A 15,386-nucleotide genomic window follows, 5' to 3' on the forward strand; every position below is an offset into this window, starting at 1 on the left:
ATGTACAGAAACATTTCAGCAGCAGCATTCTTCCGGATAAGTAATAAATTACTAGATAGAAAACAGTAATGTTGCCAGAACAGTTACGAGTGATGAGTAAGTAAATCTTGGCTTCTATCTTAATTTATCAATTCAACACTAGTACTGCAGACAAAAGGGTAAATTGGTATCAGATGAAATTCCAAGGAACTGAGTTATATTAAGAATTAATCATGATTAAGAGGAGCCTAGTGGCTTCACCAGCAACACATACCAGCATTTGCCAGAAAGAAACCACCTGCTGCTATTAAGAAATCAGTTTGAAAACATCATCCTCTTTCAAGACAAATTTAGTTTTATTTTTAAGTCATTGAAAAGCTAACTGGCTAACGTACAGATAGTATTCAGATTTTCCGTTGTGTAATTGCTTAGAACAAGCCAAAGCAATTGACAAAAAAAACCAAACAAAAAACAAAACACAAATAAAAATTCTTGGAGAACACTGTAAAAAGCAGAAATGTATTACACAAACACCACTTTAACATCTGCACTGGAATCAGTGGCTATAGGTGATCAACTCCCCTTTTTGCTCTTTCAGCTTCAGGTTTTTGAGCCAAGGATAAGAAATGTTTGCAAGGGAATAAAAATGCAGTCTTCGTATTTCTAATTCCTGAGTTAAAAAAAAGAGACAATATCAAGCCTACCAATCTTTATGGCTTTCATTCAGTTTTATAAAAAAATAGAGTATTTTATATATCCATAACTATAATACAGATGCCAAAACGTTCACCTACAGTTCTGCTTCAGTAATATCCTCATCAGGGCAACAATAGTACTCCACAAAACAGATCTGTCCGTCTTCATTCCTGATCATATACTGCAGTGAAAGAAATCCTTGAGCATCTGTTCGAATGGACACTTTACAAGATAATGCCAGTGCCTTTGTAGATGGTTTAAGCAAAGAAATCTTGTACCTGCAGGGAACAAAAAAAGTAATCTGAAAAAAACACATTGTGCAGACAGGAACTAAACATCACTCCAAACAAAACCCACAGAATAACTAAAAATAAAATTAGCAATATGCTAATTTGATCTTTTCCTGGTAACAATATTGGACAGACACTGTTACCGCTTAGCTTTTGATCACAGACACAGACTTTTATCAGACAGGAAGTATTTTCTTTTTTCCCCTGTACTAGGGAAATAAATGTTACAGTAGCACAAAAAGTTTTTTTAATGTTCCAGCAAGAACACATGACCTGCCACAAAAGGCACTGATCACAGACTTCCTAACCTGTTTGTCTGAGTCTGGTTACAGTGGAATGCTTCCATCAAATCAGAGTCCTTAGGGTAGTCGAGATGTGCACTTCCTGCATTTCCAAAAGTGGATAACCTGAAAGAAAAAAGGCACCACCTCAAAATACCTGATCACAGCTCTCTAAAAACTCATCAGTCATCTTGCATACCTCAATGTTTCACAAAACACTACTGTTGGTTTTGCTTTATTTAAAAATGCTAAACTGCCCACATCAGTGTCATATTTACCAGGTTGTCAATATATTCATTACTATGTTAATTCAATTAAATATTGTGATTTGCTACACTCATTACAATTCTTCTTGAAATAAAGCAATATTCAAAATAGCTCCCCCTCTTCACCCTGAAAACTTCCAATCCCTACCAATGTAGGCCAAGCATGAATATTTGAGTTGAAAACATAGTTTCCAATACCTGAAGTAGGGTTTTTCTGGAGACATTGTAATCTGCAGAACTTCACTGGTCATATCCAGTTCGGCAAATGCTTCTCGTAGCCCCTCCGACTGCAAGATAATTTTATTAACAACCTTTGTACTGCAGAAATCAAAGTCTAACAACTCGTCAGGTTCTTGAGTGTTAATTTTGCACACTGTCACTACTCCTCCTTCTTCCAACAACAGCATCAAGGGATAACCATAACCACGATAACACATCCTAAGGGCTGTTGATGTTCCTGAAAAAGAAAATGAAATATACATTCTTCTGAAGGCTAGCTAGCACATCTGATCACTTTAGAAAAATTTGCATTTTGCTGGCATATGGGGCACAGTTCAATTTGATTTAGCACATTTGGTCCAGCCTCCAATACGCTAATGTAGCATGCTTAGCACAGCCTCCTAGACACACTATGAAATGCTAATCATTATGCAGCAAAATGAAATTATTTCTATGTAGACACCAGTTCAAACCCAACTCGTGTCACGTACCAAACAGTAACATTAGCTGTGAAAACGAAGCTGGATATGCTACAAATATTTCACTGGAACTGGAAAATCCTCCATGGTCCTGAGGGTCTCTCTGGCTCACATTGTCTTTCTTTACCACTCTTGTTACTTGTGCAACCCAAACTGAAATTAGCGTGCATTACGGTCACATTCTCCTTTCGCTAGGTAATGATAATCTGAATGTTTGGTTTCCCAAAATATGCTGTTTAGTACAGTTGATTTAGGCCTCGAGGTCAGAGCCACAACAGAAACAGCAGAGGAGTGCTGAGTGGTAGAACTGCCCAAAAAACCCATCACAGTTCCACTCTAGTCCATGTGAGTACACAGGGCATCCTCTAGCACCCATACAGTTGTGCTAATTTGTAGTTATTTTTGCTTGTGAAAATATTTTTGAACAACCATCAAGTAAAAAAAAATTTTAAAATTAACTTACAGGAAATAAAATTCACTAATACCTGGGGTTTTTTTGCTTAAACAAATGGTTTCATGTAATTCAGTATTTGTTCAGCTTCCCATACAGCTCTGTCACTGAAAAGACCACAAACAGGATCAATAATACAGTCTATTTGATTTTTGTAATTCACACACTTGATAAGCAAAATCTAAAGTGCTTTTATAGCACCTGAAGTGCTACCCAATCCAGCTGTGGATTTTTCATGAGACCTTAGGTAAGCATCATTGCTTAGTACCTTATCTGCAAGCTGGAGATAATACTCATAGAACAGATACAGGTGCAGCCTGAAAAAGGGAAGGAACAGAAGGTGCCACATAACAGCTATTGCATCGGGAGCAGGAGCACAATGAACTGACGGCACTACGTGGAACCTCTGCAGACTTCTTCAAGCCCAGCAAATCTGCACCAGAACATTTCCTAATTCACACATACGCTTGTTAATGCTTCTGAGGTAGACAGATGTTCCAGGGTTCCATAAGACACAGAAATACTGGACAGGAGTATTTCTACTCTTTCACATTTACTATTGAGTTGATACAAAATTTTTTGTTAGCAAGACAAATTCAGGGGGATGGCACACCTCTCCTGTAAGGACAGGCTGAGAGAGTTGGGGTTGTTCAGCCTGGAGAAGAGAGGCTCCGGTGAGACCTTCTTGCAGCCTTCCAGTACTTAAAGGGGGCCTATAAGAAAGATGGGGACAGACTCTTTAGCAGGGCCTGTTGCGATAGGACAAGGAGTAATGGTTTTAAAGTACAAGAGTGTAGATTTAGCTTAGATATAAGGAAGAAATTTTTCACACTGAAGGTGGTGAAACACTGGCATAGGTTGCCCAGAGAGGTGGTAGATGCCTCATCCCTGGAAACATTGAAGGTCAGGTTGGATGGGGCTCTGAGCAACCTGATCTAGTTGCAGATGTCCCTGCTCATTGCAGGGGGGTTGAACTAGATGATGTTTAAAGGTCCCTTCCAACCCAAACTGTTCTATGATTCTATGAAATTCCAAGCTATGTCTATACTGTCTCTCAGTGTGCTGTTACAATTCACAGCAATTATCAGCCTGAGTCCCAGTGTGGATCCCCTGTGGGATATACTGACAGCTTTCGTGCTTTTTCAGCTCAATGTGACAGCTCTGACAAGAGGCTGCCCCCGCTTGCCCAAGCAATAGTCTTTTAGACTGATGCTGAGGGTATCTGTAGCCTGCCCTGCTGGCCAGTTAAACACACGTGACAGTGTGAAGTACTGACCTTAGCAGAGGCAACCTTGGTGCTCTCTGCTTCCATACTGACTACCCTGAATGGGCTGCACTTGGGAAAAAATCAGGATTTGTGCAATGTGGATGATCTGGGCCCTGGACAGAAAACAGATCCACAGGTAAGGCAGTCACAGCATGTGTCAATCCTAGGGTGCAGCACGGGCCTCAGAGTCAGAACTCCAGCCTAAACATCATAAAACTTGCCAGAAATGCCTGAAAAAATTACTTGACATGTTTTCTTAACAAGATTACAGAAACTATTTGAGATCTTCAGCCCCAAACCAGAGCAAGGGACCATGCTGGCACTGCTCACTGAACCTCATGCCACAAAAGGGTTCTCTGCCAGAAAACTGCCTTACACAGATCCAGGAAACATTACCTTCACAGGAAGACTCCTCTGTTTCTCAGTTATCCCAACAGCGTCACACAGACATCTACCTTTATTCCATCTTCCAAACTAAATCAGCTTCTTTTAGCCTCTCCTGCTGCAGCAGTCCCTGACACACTGGCTAGGCTCACATTCATTGGCTCCTTTCTTCTCTCCATCAACTGTTATCACAGCACACACTTGTATTAGCTTAAGTAAACAGGATGAGTCCTGCTTAACAGCAATAGCTGCCATGCTCAGAAGGACTTAAAGTGAGGAAGTCAGAAGTTTTGCCAAGACTGGAAATCTCCCTATTGCTATGTACAGGCTTCACTATGTGATTACATGTGATTACACATACACTGTCAAGGTAAATATGCACGCTACCTGGCAAAGAACTGGTACCAAAAATGGTCAAGCAGTCGAGAAGAACAGACAAATTGATCCGGAACGTCACTGTTTCCTCCTGAACAGCAAATTCCTGAAAAATTTCTGCCTGTAAGAGAAAGGAAAGAGATTAACAGAGAGGCATTTCTGCAATTATTTCACAGTTTACACTCATTTCCTTAAATTCAGCATTTTATCTTTCAGAGATCAGTGCCATACGAAGTGATTTCTACTTGTAACACCATATCAATTAAAGAAAAATGGGTCTTCAAACTCAAAACTAGCAAAATAAAATCAGGTCACAGTTGAAACAAAGTAGCATGGCATAAGCATGAAAACCTAAGCACTTATTTTTAAACTTATAGTTTAAAAACAAGGTACAAGGTTAAACCCTAAAGCTGCCTACTTCTGAAGCTGGAAACATGCAGTGAACTATATAAAGTCAGTGCCACCCTTCTCCAGAAACAATACTTAAGTACTTTTCTTCACTCAGACCGTGAATGAACATTTCAAATCATAAAAATATGTAAGAATAGAGCAGTGAGTTCACCACATTAAAACATCTGCTGAAACATGCCTTTTGACTAGTCTGATGGGGATGAACTACTCCAGGCTATCCTGTTTGCCACCAGGCACTAGCTGCTTTGTGGTAATTGTAGGAACAGAATATCTCAGAAATAAAGCAGGGTGATATCAGTTGCTTTTGAAAAAGCAGTTACTTATTTTTATGGGCAGCCAAGACGGCAAACCGCATCCCACGGTGCATCAAACACAGCATAACCAGCGGGTCCAAAGACGTGATCATCCCACTGTGTTCAGCATTGGTGCGGCCTCACCTTGGGTGCTGTGTGCAGTTCTGGGCCCTCAACTTAGGAACGACGTGAAGAGACTTCAGTGCATCCAGAGGAGGCAACAAAGCTGGTGGGAGGCTGCAAGGCATGGCCTGTGAGGAGCAACTGAGGACTCTGGGTTTGTCTAGTTTGGAGAAAAGGAGGCTGAGGGGCGGCCTCACTGCTCTCTATGGCTTCCTGTGGAGGGGATGTGGAGAGGGAGATGCTGAGCTCTTCTCCCTGGTATCAAGTGACAGGACACATGGGGATGGGTCAAAGCTGCACCAGGGGAGGTTTACCCTGGACATTAGGCCACTGACACAGTGCCCCACAACATGTCTCTCTCTAACTTGGACAGAGATGGATTTGATGTGGGGACTATGTGACACATATAAGGAAGTGGCTGGATGGTCACATCCAGAGGGTAGTGGTCAATGGCTCAATGTCCAGATGAAGATCAGTGACGAGTGGTATCCCTCAGGGGTCCATACTGGGACCTTTAATATGCTCTTTAGTATCTTCATCAATGACATCAACAGTGGGATGGAGTGCACCCTCAACAAGTTTGCAGATGACACCAAGCTGAGTGGTGCGGTTGACAAGCATGAGGGACAGGATAACATCCAGAGGGACCTGGACAAGCTCGAGGAATGGGCCCATGTGAACCTCATGAGGTTCTACAAGGCCAAGTGCAGGGTCCTGCACCTGTGTCAGGACAACCCCCAGTATCAACACAGGCTGGGGGATGAAGGGATGGAGAGCAGCCCTGCCAAAGAAGGACTTGGGGGTAATGGTGGACAAAAAGCTGGACACGAGCTGGCAACTGGCACTCACAGCCCAGAACGGCAACCGTATTCTGGGCTGCATCCAAAGCAGCGTGGCCAGCAGGTCGAGGGAGGGGATTCTGCCCCTCTACTCCACTCTTGAGAGATCCCACCTAGATTCCTGTGTCCACCTCTGGAGCCTTCAGCACCAGAAAGACATGGACCTGTTGGAGCGGGTCCAGAGAAGGCCACAACAATGATCAGAGGGATGAAACACCTTTCCTGTGAGGTGACTTTTTAGCAGGGTTTGTTGCAACAGGACCAGGGGTAATGGTTTTAAACTAAAAGAGGGTAGATTTAGATTAGATCTAAGGAAGAAAATTCACAATGAGGGTGGTGAAACACTGGCCCAGGTTGCCCAGAGAGGTAGTAGATGTCCCATCCCTGGAAACATTCCAGGTCAGGTTGGACTGGGCTCTGAGCAACCTGATCTAGTTGAAGATGTCCATGCTCATTGGAGGGGGGTTGGGCTATATGAACTTTAAAGGCTCCTTCCAACCCAAACTATTCTATGATTAGGAAGCATTTCTTTCCTGAGGGGGTGGTCAGACACTAGAACAGGCTTCCTAGAGAGGTGGTCAATGCCTCAAGCTTGTGCTCAAGAAGCATTTGGACAATGCCCTTAATAACACATTTTAGCTTCTGGTTAGGCCTGAAGGTAGTTGGACTAGATGATTGTTGTAGGTCCCTTCCAACTAGAACTATTCCATTCCATTCTGTTCTTAACAGCTCAACACTCTCAAAGAAACCTCTAGTCACTGTTTCTCTGCTCCTGCCCACATGTGCCCACTGCTTAACTTCCACGAGCACATGCTGGCCACTTCATGAGCCAGCTTAACTCGCTCAAATGGCAGAAAGCGAACCAAACAAACACAGCCCTCATGTGAAGATGGACTGTGCAGCAAGAAGCAGGAGAAAGCCCAGGGAGATAGAGGAACAGGGAGACTCAGGCTTCTGCCCTTCACACACAGCTCAGGCTGCAGCTTTACAGATAGCAAGGACGCAGACTCTAAAGGACAGAAGAAAGGTAAAGTTCGGTTTGAGTTACTACCATAAAATATTCCATTTACATCCCCAGTTTATCATACTTGCTTTTGAAACCAGGAACGAGCACAATGCCTGTTCTTATGAACAAAGCATTTATAAGTTGGACATACGTTAAATAAAAACAAACAAAAAAAACACTCAGAAAGTAAACCATTGTTAAAAGAAGAAAAATTAAAGGCGTGCCTTAAAAAATTAAAATGAAGCAAAGCCAGCAGTCACAGCTACGAAAGATGTAGCAGAAGAGCAAGACTGTTTTTGAGCTTATATTAAATGCAAGTTAAGACGAAATAATTTTGATTGCTATCTAAAGTTGCCTATATAGACAGTTCAGTGTAGCTAAGATCCTCTGTCTCTGTGTAACCTCTCAAGCGCCCTTTCTGGAGAGCAGAGCTCAGCAGAGTGAGAATCCGAGAGCGCAAGGTGTGGACTCCACTCCAGTCCTGTGGTGAAGCACACACTCCTGCCCCGTGGTTGGAAGCTCTGAGCTTAGCTCAGCTGATACACTGTACATGAGCACCTGTAAATCTGTACTCTTTTTCAGAGTTGACTTTAATTTCACCTTTTTGGCTTTGGGATGAAACATAATAAAAATACTTAATGATGGGTAAGATACGTTATGAACTCGCTCACACATCTAGGAGCGGTATGGTCAGAAGGACCAGTGGTGGCAAACCATTAAACAAGGGTGCTCATCACACAAGCAAGCACGCATGAACAAGCCAGGCACTGAGCTCGGCCTTGCAACAGCACGGACATCTCATAAATCGCCACGGCCTCATCACAGCACTTCCTTCACGTCAGCGCCCGCAGCAATGCCGTGATTTCCGCAAAGTTTCACCTTCACGGGTAAACTCGCTGCACCCCTCCTCTACCACCTAACGGGGGCCCTTCTCAGGTCTCTAACGGTGGTACCGGCCCCTCCGCATCGCTAAGGCCGGGGAAGGGCTGCCCCGCCCGCAGCAGCCGGCCCGGAGCCCGGGCGGGGGACGCAGCCCCCACCTGGATGAAGGCGTTGGCCTGGATACATTTGGCGTCCTCCACCGTCACCCTGAGGCCGTTGGCCGTGGCGAAGCAGGTGGCGTGATCCTGGAAGTGGACGGCCCTGAGGAGGCTGGAGAGGTGGCGCGCGTTGTCCAGGCTGGCGGTCAGCACGTACTGCTCGCCACTGGCGGGCGGCTGCGCAGAGAGCGGCATGGCGACCACGGCGCTTCCGGAGAAGGGGAGGAAGTGGGTGGGGCCCTGACGTAAGAGCGGGCGGAAGTGGAAGTGCCAGGCCTCCGAGCGGGCGGAAGTAAGGTCAGCCGGAAATGGGAGGAGCCGGATGTGCGAGGGAGCGGAAGTCCGGGCGAATGTGGGCACGGCGTGGTGCGGCGGAGATGGCGGCGGCCAAGAGGAAGCGCGATGCCCCAGCTGCGCGGCCTAAGAAGCGAGCTAAGGCGGCCCCGAGCGCGTCCGGACCGGATGCCGCGCCGGGCCCGGACGGAGTGGGCCCGGAGGAGTACAGCGTCCCGCCGCCGGTCTCCCAGGTACGTCCCAGCCCTTCTGCTGGGGTGGAGGGGACTGGGCCGCGCCGGGCTGTGTATCCCCGCTCCGCTTCCTGCCCGGACCGGCGCTTACCCGTAGGCAGGGCACCTCGTCTCCCTCCCCAGGCCGTGCCTTACGGAGGTGGTTCCACCTCCATGGGGGAGGCGACGCTCTCTGCAGTGGGCCGCAGAGGCACGGGCGAGCCCCTGCTGTGGCAGGCAGCGCGACTGGGGAGGGGGACGGTTTCTGCCTTCGCTGCACCCGGGGCTGGGGTACCGCCACTCGGGGTGTCGGGGGGGAACCTAGCTGTAAAGCGAGGGTAGAGAGGCTTATCCATAATGTGTTTATAATCCCAGCACAAATAAAAGTAAAACACGATGCTGTGCCATTTCTGTGAAAATACGCCAAAAGCGTTATTGTGGTCAATGTAAATAGGATGTGTTACCTTAATCTCAAAGGTATTTTAGAGAGTTGGATAGTTTTCTGATGTACAAAGGATATCTAGAAATAATGCCTGTTTCATATAGGAAGCATTCTGAGAAGACTTCAATAATTGCCTTGTAGTTTGTGTAAAAAGAAAAACAAAAAGTAGCACATTGAAGCCTGAGATTTCATCACATGCTCATCTGTGGGAAAAGCTAAACTGCTCTGGTACTGTAGCTCAGCTCATTTTGCTGGGAAGGAGGGATGCCTTTTGCCAATATGATTTTAATACTTAGGTGTTTTGTATGAGTGAAAGGCTTTTATCTAGGAATATGCTGAAGCAGGATGGATGACACTTCTTCATGTAGAAACTTATGCCCCTGTCTTCCATAGGGAAGTCATCACTTGCTGAGAGAGTGATTCTGTGTGGATGAGCAGATAATGTTAGTAACAAAGGTTCTTACTGTGTTTTTCTGTAATTACAGTTCAAACATTTATTGTTGCTGTGTTGTAGTTTTAAGGCTAGAAACTTCCTGTTTAACTTTTGTGTGTTTTTCCTAGGGTAAATGGAAAAACAAGGAGCGAGTACTTATTTTCTCATCTCGTGGAATTAATTTCAGAACAAGGCACCTAATGCAAGACTTAAGGACATTGATGCCTCACTCTAAAGCAGGTAGGATTAGGCATCATCCCTAAACTACATTTTCAGAGTAGTTTGAAACCAAGACCTTCTAACAACCTGGTTTTTTTTAAAATGTGGTACATAACTGTTTTGATGAAACTTTTGTCTTAAACACCAGACCTCTTTTAAACCAATAACTACAGCAACTGTCACTGTATCTCAGTACTTTCTGGGAACTGACTCTTACGTCCTTTGTCCTGTAAGCGCATAGATACTTTTGTTGCTATGTTTATTTATTGCATAACAAGGCTGAAACAACTTGAGAGTTATTCTTAAGTTTTCATTTATAGCCAGGAAAATTTTTGCAAAAGGGCCGACAGTTAAAAGAACTTCGTCTGTTAAATTGGTTTTCCAGCCTTCTAAATGTTGTTCTTGCCTTCCAGATACTAAAATGGACCGTAAAGACCAGTTGTTTGTAATTAATGAGGTAATCCAGAATTTAACTAGTGCTGCTTCTTTATTTTCTCTGGAAATTCAATGTGTAAGAGAAAAGGGCAACCGAGTTCAAAGGGACTCATACTAGTTATAGGAGTTGGATAACTTTATAAATGAAAATAACTGCTATTCAAAAAGTGCTCACATTAAAAAAGGAAGTTGACTTTTGATTAATAAAACCAAAATGAAACCTTTAGTTAAACATAGACTTTTGTCATGAAGAATAAAACAGAATGAGCTTTTCTATATAGGTGAAAGGTGTATTACAGTTTATACTTGAAGAAAGCAGGGAACAAATATGCAGCCAGGCCAAACAATGTAGTAGGACATTGGTAGTTCTGAAACGAGACCCTCATGTCACAGCTCCTGCTCTGATGTTTATATCCTTATCATATTGCTTGTAGCTTTAGTGATGTTATTACTCTTGGTAATAAAAATGTTAGATTTTTCAACAAAACAAGTGCTTCAACTTAAGTTTGGGGATCCATAGGTGTAATTTATTAAGGCAAGACCTTTGCTTTTGAACTTACATTTTCGAGAGAGGAAGATATTAGAGATTAATGTGGGAAGTTTTTGAAAATGACTATAGAATTTTTTAAACAGCTAATCTGACATGTCTTGTGTAGGTGTGTGAAATGAAAAACTGCAATAAGTGTATCTTTTTTGAAGCCAAAAAGAAACAGGATCTTTATATGTGGTAAGGAAATGTTGTTTTCTTACATTTTTATATATAGCATGGGATGCTTCTGTTCTATCTAAAGTTTCTTCCTCTAATAGTGAAAATGCATGAAGTATTGTTGCTCAGTTAAATCTGTACTAATCTCTCACTTCTGTGGGTAGTGCAAGTTCACAATGCATGGCCAGTTTTTGCAGACTGTTTACAGAAGCACTCTGGAAAATTATTTAGAAAGCACGTATTTATAAGTATGTTAAAGGAACTCAGTAGTGCTATAAAAGCAACTGAAACTACTTCCATACATAAATAAGTGGTTGGAGTGTATTGTAAAAATTCAGCATACCTTCTGGCTGCTGTCAACATTTTTCTTTTCTCTCTTCCCCACTACCTGTCCCCTGCAGGCTTTCAAATACACCACAGGGACCATCAGCTAAATTCTTAGTGCAGAACAGTAAGTTGGTTGACATTATCGTTTGGACTCTTGCTTTCTTGTCTGTACAGTTTTCTGTAAGTACTAAAATGATTTTTTTTAAAAAAATCACTATAGTTCACACACTGGCTGAATTGAAGATGACAGGAAACTGCCTAAAGGGCTCTCGGCCCCTTTTGTCTTTTGACCCGGTAAGTGTAGGTTTTACTTCATTGAGTATGCTTTTGTTTTCTTTGCATGACTATTGCATTTAGCTTTGTATATAAAATGATTTTTTTTTTCTTTGTAGACATTTGACAAGGAGCCACACTATGCCCTGTTAAAAGAGTTGTTTATTCAGGTCAGTCTGTAGTTCTGCTGTCCAGTGTTTCTTCCTCATTGGAAATGTCTTTTTGGCAGCATATTTAAAAATCTCAAGTGTTTCCTTAAGTAGTAGTTTTAAAGTTCTGAATTTGCAATAAATCTTCAAAGGATTAGGGTCATGTGCTTAAAATTGCTGGGACACTTGAAATGTAATCTAGGATCGGGATCTTAGTAAATTAAAATGAATTAAAAATTACCCATTTATGTTTGGTCTCTGAAATTACAGATATTTAGAAATACTGCCTTTTATTACAGGTATTTAGTACACCACAGTACCACCCCAAGAGCCAGCCATTTGTAGATCATGTTTTCACCTTCACCATTACAGATGAGAGGATCTGGTTTCGGAATTACCAGGTTAGTGGTCTCTTTCAGCTCTTCAAGAGGAGCTCAGTAGAGTATTTTCGTATCAAATCCCTTAATTACAATAAAGTTGGAAGAATTATTATCAGGATATGCCACCACCTAGTGCTTGCACAGAGTAATTTAAGTGTCCTGAAATGACTTATCTTCTCCTGTATCACTGGAGAGAGCTGGTTTAAATTCTGCGTACTTCAACTTGTGTTCTGTTTGTTGTGGTTCTGTGATGGTTGTCTTGGTAATGGAAAGTACTAGCCAAATCCTAAGCTTTGCTTGCCTCTTGCTGCTTTGACTCAAAGTATGCTAGAGCTTACTTTCTAAAGGAGGAATTCACAAATACCTAGTACTCTAGTGCTTGTTTGAACCTAAAAGAACTGCTTTATATACAGAATTGTGTTTATCCAATTCTAGCTTACCAGTTTCAGTGGCATTGTATCTTGGATTTAAGTTCAGCCATATGCAAGGTGCCTACAAGGTCATATACTTTGATTCGATGCATGAGAAATTAAGAAAGTATTCTTTTTATTGCAGATAATAGAAGAAGATGCATCTCTAGTAGAAATTGGGCCTCGTTTTGTCCTGAACCTCATAAAAATCTTCCAAGGTAGCTTTGGAGGACCAACTCTGTATGAAAATCCCCATTACCAGTCCCCAAATATGGTAAGCAGCTTTGTCTTTGTTTTTTTCTTTCATTTAGCAACTAATTTGAAAACCTATCTTGCAGTCTGTCTCTGCAGGAGACTCATCTGTGCCGTTTCCTTGGGCCCTTTGCAGAAAAGAGTGCCCTAACTGATGACAATTTGAGAACAGGGTAATTTTGTAAAAATGGAGTAAATGCAAAATTCATGCCACTGAAAAGGTGGCATTACACTGAGGATTTTGGCAATTAAGGAGAGAAATTACCACCTGTCTCTTTAATACCTGATTTCTTCCATCTTGCTTGTTTGAAACCTGATGTAATTTAAATTCTTATTTTTATAGCATCGACGGCTGGTAAGATTGTCAGTGGCGGCTAAGTTTAGAGAGAAACAGCAAGTGAAGGAAGTACAAAAGATTAAGAAAAAAGGGAGTAAGATGCTTATTGAAGAAGATCCCACTGAAGTGGTCTTTGAAACTCCAGCTGAAGAAAAGCCGGTGGAAATACAGCTCGTGAAACCAGAGTCAAAGGCTATTGTTAAAGATAAAAAGAAGCTACGCAAAATTCAGAGGAAGAAGCAAAAAAAGCTTTTCAGAACTGAAGCATCAGCATAAATGTTAAAAGTGATGAAACTAGCTATATTGACGTAATATTGTAAATACTTGTTTTTAGAGGCAAAACTAACTGGACTTCAGTTTTAAGTAAACAATACCAATTTCTTTATTAGGATTGAGCTTGTACTCTTTTACTGTCTTTGTCTCTTCAAGAGGATTCAGGGTTTTGAAAAACAACATGGCAACAGGGGAGGGGGAATAAGACACTCCAGATACTTCTGCTTTTGAGAATTGGCCTCTTACACTTAAATACCTTTGGGAAACAACTCGCTGTAACATGTACAAGGAATAAAGATAACTGTGTAGTCATCATCAACTGGTGCTCATCATGAACTGTAATTCAAATGCAGCTTTCCTAGTCTGACAGCAGTGGAAAATCCTTTTAAAAAGTTTTAACTTTATACAAATTCTCTCCTGAGCAGTGGTCGTAATTTTTTTCTTCTCATAATTCCTAGGTAATTCAAAGGGTTATGGCCTCTTAATTGCTTTTTAAAATTAATCATAAAAAAGCTGCTACTTTTGCCTGTGGTAACAGCTGTACTTAATCGGGTTCCTAGGACCTGAAACATTGCTATGGGGGAGAAACAGTCTAACTTAGGATTCCAGCCCTTAAAACCAAATTCATTCCAAACTCCATAAAGGCAAGAGGTATATGCTGTGATTGGGGATCAAAACCATACACCCACACTATCCTGAAACAGAATTGCCCCTGATTCTCTGTTGCAGCAACAGTGCTTAAAAGTACAGAATTCTTATAAACTTAACACATGCAAGAAATTTTTTTTTTTTTACAAAAATGCTGTCCTCTTGGATCAATTGTATATGGTGTTTAGGTCTTGTTTTTCAAAGAGTCAGCCCATGTAGACGTTTCCATATAAAATTGGAGAATAAGCTTCTAATATTGTTTAAAAGTTACTACAACCAAAAGCCTTGATTCTGCTCGTGGATGATGTCTGTACTTTAAATGTAGCAGTCTTTATTGCACACTGATGAGCAGCAGAAAGTCCAGAGTTTGGTTCACTGTAGTTTTTCCCTACTATCTGACAGTTGACATTGCCTCAGAGCTGCAGCATGAGGTCAACTTTAATTCGGGGCTGTATTTCCATGATGCTTTCAGGGAAATTATTGTCTGCGAGTCTGCCCTTTTGCCAGATGCAGTTAAATGAGTTGCTGTGTTCCTAAGTTTTTAGCTGGGGAAAAAAGCGTACAGCTATTCCCTCACAGAAAGTCTTAATGGCATCAGCCTCCAACCAGACTAAAAACATTCAACCCTAATTGAGTGAGAATTTCTCTGCAGGGCTCAGCAAAAGCCTGATTCCAAGAAACCTTTTTTGACTGATGCTAACAAATCATTACAGACTTCTCTGGGGCTATTTCCACATTTCCTGCCTTTAATCTGCTTTCCAGTTCCAGACCTCACGACCTCTTTGTGCCACTGACGAGTGCTGTCTCCCTGTCCACTCCCCCAGCTTCCTTGTATTTTCAGGTCTTGCTCATCCCCTGTTCCATTCCTCTGTTGATTTCAGCCTCTGGTGTCTTGGTGGTGAACAGACACAGCTGGCACAAGAAGAAGCTGACCTGTTAAGTGCTACATGTTACCCTACATGGCAGGGCAAGGGAAATTCAGTGTCATCTCTAATGAGGTGGTCTATGTGCCATCTGATTGGGAAGAAAGACTGATGAATACTGGCAGGTGCTCAGTTCCTGCAGTCCAATACATAGAATCACAGACGTATCTTGAGTTGGAAGGGCCACATGAGGGTCATAGAGTCCAGCTCCCTGCTCCTCACAGAACTACGTAACACTAAACCATATGACTAAGAGTGTCATACAGATGATCCT

General features: G+C 42.4%; 2 protein-coding genes across 2 annotated transcripts; one reads left to right on the top strand and one right to left on the bottom strand.

The window, feature by feature from the left end:
* Positions 1-299: 299 nt before the first annotated feature.
* RAD1 (RAD1 checkpoint DNA exonuclease) lies at positions 300-8,594 on the bottom strand (the record flags this gene model as incomplete). The annotated part of the gene is made up of 5 exons (XM_082013682.1): positions 300-953; positions 1,274-1,372; positions 1,711-1,969; positions 4,700-4,808; positions 8,400-8,594. The coding sequence occupies 5 exons, from the start codon at positions 8,592-8,594 to the stop codon at positions 770-772; spliced, it is 846 nt and encodes a 281-aa protein (XP_081869808.1). The 3' UTR covers positions 300-769.
* Positions 8,595-8,776: 182 nt separating this feature from the next.
* BRIX1 (biogenesis of ribosomes BRX1) lies at positions 8,777-13,544 on the top strand (the record flags this gene model as incomplete). The annotated part of the gene is made up of 10 exons (XM_082012746.1): positions 8,777-8,926; positions 9,909-10,020; positions 10,413-10,456; positions 11,091-11,161; positions 11,542-11,591; positions 11,688-11,761; positions 11,860-11,910; positions 12,189-12,290; positions 12,825-12,953; positions 13,275-13,544. 10 exons carry the CDS (start codon positions 8,777-8,779, stop codon positions 13,542-13,544), a joined length of 1,053 nt encoding a protein of 350 aa, XP_081868872.1.
* Positions 13,545-15,386: the final 1,842 nt, after the last annotated feature.

This window comes from Phaethon aethereus (assembly GCF_964289735.1).
Source record: "Phaethon aethereus genome assembly, chromosome: Z".
NCBI classification, from domain to species: Eukaryota; Metazoa; Chordata; class Aves; order Phaethontiformes; family Phaethontidae; genus Phaethon; species Phaethon aethereus.